This window comes from Hydra vulgaris, chromosome 12 (genome assembly GCF_038396675.1).
Source record: "Hydra vulgaris chromosome 12, alternate assembly HydraT2T_AEP".
Lineage (NCBI taxonomy): Eukaryota > Metazoa > Cnidaria > Hydrozoa > Anthoathecata > Hydridae > Hydra > Hydra vulgaris.
The window spans coordinates 61,577,501-61,582,500 of NC_088931.1; the positions used below are offsets into that span (position 1 = coordinate 61,577,501).

The window sequence follows — 5,000 nt, forward strand, 5'->3', positions numbered from 1 at the left end:
GCCTAATTTTTGAGATGAGATACGAGATTTCATGACCTGAGAATAGCGGGTTTTGGCGTTAGACAAAACCTTTTTACAGTTGTTTCTAGCAGTAATAAACAGACATCTGTTTTCTGGAGAATTGTTTTGCTGATAAATATGGAAGTAATGGTTTCGATTGGCAATCGCAGCAGCACAGTGTGAGGAAAACCATGGAGGAGAGTGAGGCTTGACCTGGAATCGTCGAGAGGGAATAAAAGATTCCATGCCAGCCTGAATCCACGAAGTTATGTAAGAAGCACATTTGTCGACAGGAAGTTGAAAGATTTCTACCCAAGGGCCATCACGAAGAAAATCACGGAAAGAATCCCAGTCAGCTTTACTGTAGTTGTAAGAGGTTCGATAATAAGGGTATTCAGGTGATGAAGAAGAATGAGATATTAGTTTTAAAGAGATCAAACTGTGATCAGAAGCACCTAAGGGTGAATGTGGAGAAACTGAGCACTGACTAGGATCAGAAACAAGACATATAATAAAATATAAAATATATAATAAAATAATACTGGATTTAAAAAATTTTTGAATAAAAAATATTTTTACGGGTGCCACAAGGCCCTAATACATCAAACAGGTCCCTAATAATATAAAAAAAAAGTTTTTCAAAAGTATGTCATGTTGGGTCTCAAACGAAGCAAAATCATATACAAATTTCAAAAATAATATTCATTTTATAAAAAAACATAGATAAAAAAAAATTATAATCAAAAAATCTTGTTAAATTCCCTATTTTTCATTTTTAGTTAAAAAACGTAACTTTTTGTTTACTAAAATCTAAAATAAAAATTTAATTATAAATTGATTCATATTTTTGAAATATTTATATATTTTTGCATCATTTGAGACCCAACATGACATACTTTTGAAAAACTTTTTTTTTTATATTATTAGGGACCTGTTTGATGTATAAGATGTATAATGTGCCTTGTGGCACCCGTAAAAATATTTTTTATTCAAAAATTTTTTAAATCCAGTATTATTTTATTATATAAAACACATTTAGGGGTTGTCAGCTGACATTTTCAAAAAAAGTTGTTTTTACCACCACCCTAACACACACATATATATATGCATACATACATAAATATATACATACATTTTTTCAGTAAAAATGAACAATGGTTGGTTACCCCCATAAATCAGGTCTTATAAACAGTCCGGGGAGGGTGGGGTGGGGCAATGTTCGACACTTATTTCGACCCGCATATATATATATATACATACATATATATATACATACATACATACATATATATACATACTATATATATACATATATGTGTGTATATATATATATATATATATATATATATATATATATATATATATATATATATAGTATGTATATACATACAATAACGTCATTAAGTTTGAAGACAGTATAAATTTTGAACAACGCATTCAATATTCTTAAAATTGTTACTGAGTATAGTTAATATTGTTTATCTGAAAATAAAAATATTTTTTCAAATTAACATTTAGTTATGTAGTTAAAAAAAGATAATGGTTTCTCTGCGGTTTAAAGGTTTAAGGACGCTTCTAGTTTTATTACTTAAAATTAACATATATGGTTTTAAAAAATTAAACTTGATTTCATAAAGTCAGTACTTTATTGGATAACCTATAGAGTCAATAACAGCCTGGCAACAACATAACATTGAGTCTACTAGTTTAACTATAACATCTAATGAAATCTTTTGATTTAGAATGGATTTCTACCATTTTGATTTAAATAAAGCAAACAAATCATTTGTATACATTGGTTTTCGTCCTCTTAATTGACAATCTAGGTGTTCCTATTAATGCTCAATTGGATTGAGATCAGGACTTTGCGATGGTCACTTGTGTATGTTTTGGATCATTGTCTTGTTAAAATATCAATCCTGGTGGCATTTTATCATTGATGATTTTCTTATACACATGCTGATCCTCAATTCCTTCAAAACACAGAATAGGTTCAATACAATTACAGTTTAAGCAACCCCAAAACATAATAATGCCACCACCATGCTTAACAGTTGGAAGTTGGTTCTTAGGATTGAATGGCTCACCTGCAGGACATCAAACATACTTAATTCCATCCGATCCAAATAGTATGAACATAGATTCATCACATCAAAGAACTTTTGCCCACTGATTTGATTTAAAATAAAGTGTTTTTTTTTGCAAACTTAACTTGAGCTTTACAGAAACAAATGGTTTCTTCACTGCTTTTCTGCCAAACAAAGAAACCTTGTGAAGACAACTTTTGGTGGTCAACATAAAACTTCATCATTTCAGTATTTAAGGCCGCAGCAGATTTTTATAGATCTTCTTTTGACATTCTTACCAGTAATTTTTTCTCTTTTTCATTAATAATTTTAGGTTGACCTTTTTGCATGCTGTACATGTTTGTTCCTTGAGCTTTACATTATTGAACAAGTTGTCCTACTGCAGTCTTGGAAACATTAAATTGATTTGCAATTTGACAATAAGAAATTTTTGATTCAACTGATTTTAAGATTAATTTTTTTACAAGAGAACTAATTTTATTTCCTTTTCCTATTTTAAATTAAGAAAGATTAACAAAGATAAACTTGCATTTGCACAACAAAAATTAATTAAAATATTGCACAAAACGTAAACAAATTATTGCCCCCATTTATAAAATTATAAGTGTCATTAAATTTTGAACCCCGCAGAAAAACAATTATCTTTCTTTGATTACTTAATTAAACGTTATTTTGAAAAAATGTTTTTATTTTCATATAAATAATATTATTAGCTATATTCAGTAAAAACTTCAAGAATATTGAATGCATTATTCAAAATTTATCGCAAAATAAGTGACAGTCCTTAAACTTTAGGACGCTACTATATATATATATATATATATATATATATATATATATATATATATAATATATATATATATATATATCCTTATATTGTAGCATATTTATGTAACAAATTGTTACCCTATTTTTGCTAAATTAATTTATACAGCATTTTTAGGAAGGAAAAAAAAAAAAGAAGAATAAAAGAAAAGATTGCTGCCCCATGTCAAACCTTTACAGCAGCAGGCTTTAAGATAGTCAATGTATGTACTGAAGCCCCCAGCAGCAGGCTATTTCAGTATGACATCAGAGTTATTACCTAAACACGCATTCATAGTTATTTCATTCGTTCATTCTTATGATGATGATGATGATGATGAAGACAATAATGATGATGATGACAACATTAATATTTGTCAACTCAAAACATTGTAAGTTCACAACACATTTTTACATCAATATATTAATTGAAACAACTACATTGAAAAACTTACTTCTTGAGAATCTTTAACTTTTTTGAGAATGTTTCCTAAAAAAGACATCGTTTAAAAAATTTCAAAATCAGTAGTACGCACACAAAAAATTCACAAGATAAAAAGCTTTTCAACTTTTTTTCTTCAATCACAACTGAATTTTCTAATTGATCAAACATAATTTTCAATTTAATGAGATGACACAATGATTTTTAAGTTACAAAACTAAATATACACAAAAACTTAACTACATACCCTTTGAAAAACATTTGATCTGAATATCTTCAATATTAGGGACAACTGAATTTTCTAGTTGATCAAAACTTATCTTTCGTTTTACTGAGTTGTTGAAACTAGAGTCTATTGATGGTCTTTGTAACTCAAGGTCCATGTTAGATGGTCCTTGAGTTGACATAAGGTCAGATATTATGTAGTCAATAGTCTTCTTAGAAACAGATCTTTCACTTATGTTAAAAGGCAATGGCCTTTCTTGCAATGATAAAAGTAGAGAGTTTGATGATATAGAGACTTTTTTGTCATTTAATAAACTAAACTTCTCATAATCAAAGTGATTTTGATTTGGATAGAGAGATTCCGAGGTTTCCAAAGGTTTATCATTTTGATCCAAAGCTAAGTTTTCATCTGGAACAACATGAAGATTTTCATTGTGTATATCATCAGGGATCTGAAAGTCATTTGAAATAAGCAATGGAGAATCTTTTTCATCTTTTACAGGAGAACAAACCCAACTTTTTAACTTTAAAATATTATTTGAAGATTGCTTATTAGTTGATTTAAAATGTGAAGTTAGTTGATGGCTTTCAAAAAGTTTTGAACTGTTTAATAATTTCAACTGATTATTAACCTAAAATTAGGATGAGTTTTTCAAGTTATTATATACACTACTAAAAATGGTTTAATAAGAAATTAAATAATATATAATAAAAAATTATAAAATATGTTTAAGATACCTCTTGAGTATGCACACTTTCTTTATTAACAGCATCTTCCATTCTACACAATTCAGGTGAGTAAATGGATTTAGGTGAGACAAATGTTGACAAACCCATTTTTATTTGGCAACCAAACAAATCCACTTCTGGTGAAAATTGTTCCTTAAATTTGTTTAATGAAAATTGTGTTTCATTTGTTGATGTGTCAATTACTTCATTATTTATGATGCAATCATTTTTATCAGCAACTGTCTTATATTTATTAATGTTATTTACTTGTTGATTATTTGATGATGTACATAATTCAAAAAATAGTTCTGTATTTATATTTGTTTTTGTGATATCTTTCTTTTTCTCTGGTTCGATGTTCTTCATGTTTATCATATGACATTTATTTACAGCAAAAGAAAAAACTCTGTACTTTAGGTAAGCAAACAAATCTTCAAATGAGTTCCATGTGAAATCTGGCAAACATTGTCCATTTTCATAACACCTTTTTTTAAACGGAGGAGATTCTGTTGAAGAAAAGCAGATCTTATACTTATTGTCAAAATCACAATTAAATATTGAATATGGACGCTTCTTTGTTAAACAATATTTTGAAAATTCATATGGTTCCTCCTCATGCTTCTTTGAGAAACAGTGTTTTGTAAATTCGTATGTTTCCTCCTAAAATATTTAAGCAACTAACTAATTTATGTCAATTAATTTATTAACATATG

At 28.0% G+C, this 5,000-nt stretch overlaps 1 protein-coding gene across 2 annotated transcripts in view; it reads right to left on the reverse strand.

Moving 5' to 3' along the window:
* Positions 1 to 5,000, reverse strand: part of LOC100200715 (uncharacterized) — a 43,543-nt gene that overhangs the window by 17,362 nt on the left and 21,181 nt on the right. For both annotated transcript variants that reach the window (XM_065813986.1, XM_065813985.1), the window contains exons 3-5: positions 4,297 to 4,947; positions 3,581 to 4,190; positions 3,347 to 3,381 (exon numbers count right to left, since the gene is read on the reverse strand). In XM_065813986.1, the coding sequence (XP_065670058.1) occupies positions 3,347 to 3,381; positions 3,581 to 4,190; positions 4,297 to 4,947 (1,296 nt within the window). The remainder of the gene's footprint in view (positions 1 to 3,346; positions 3,382 to 3,580; positions 4,191 to 4,296; positions 4,948 to 5,000) is intronic.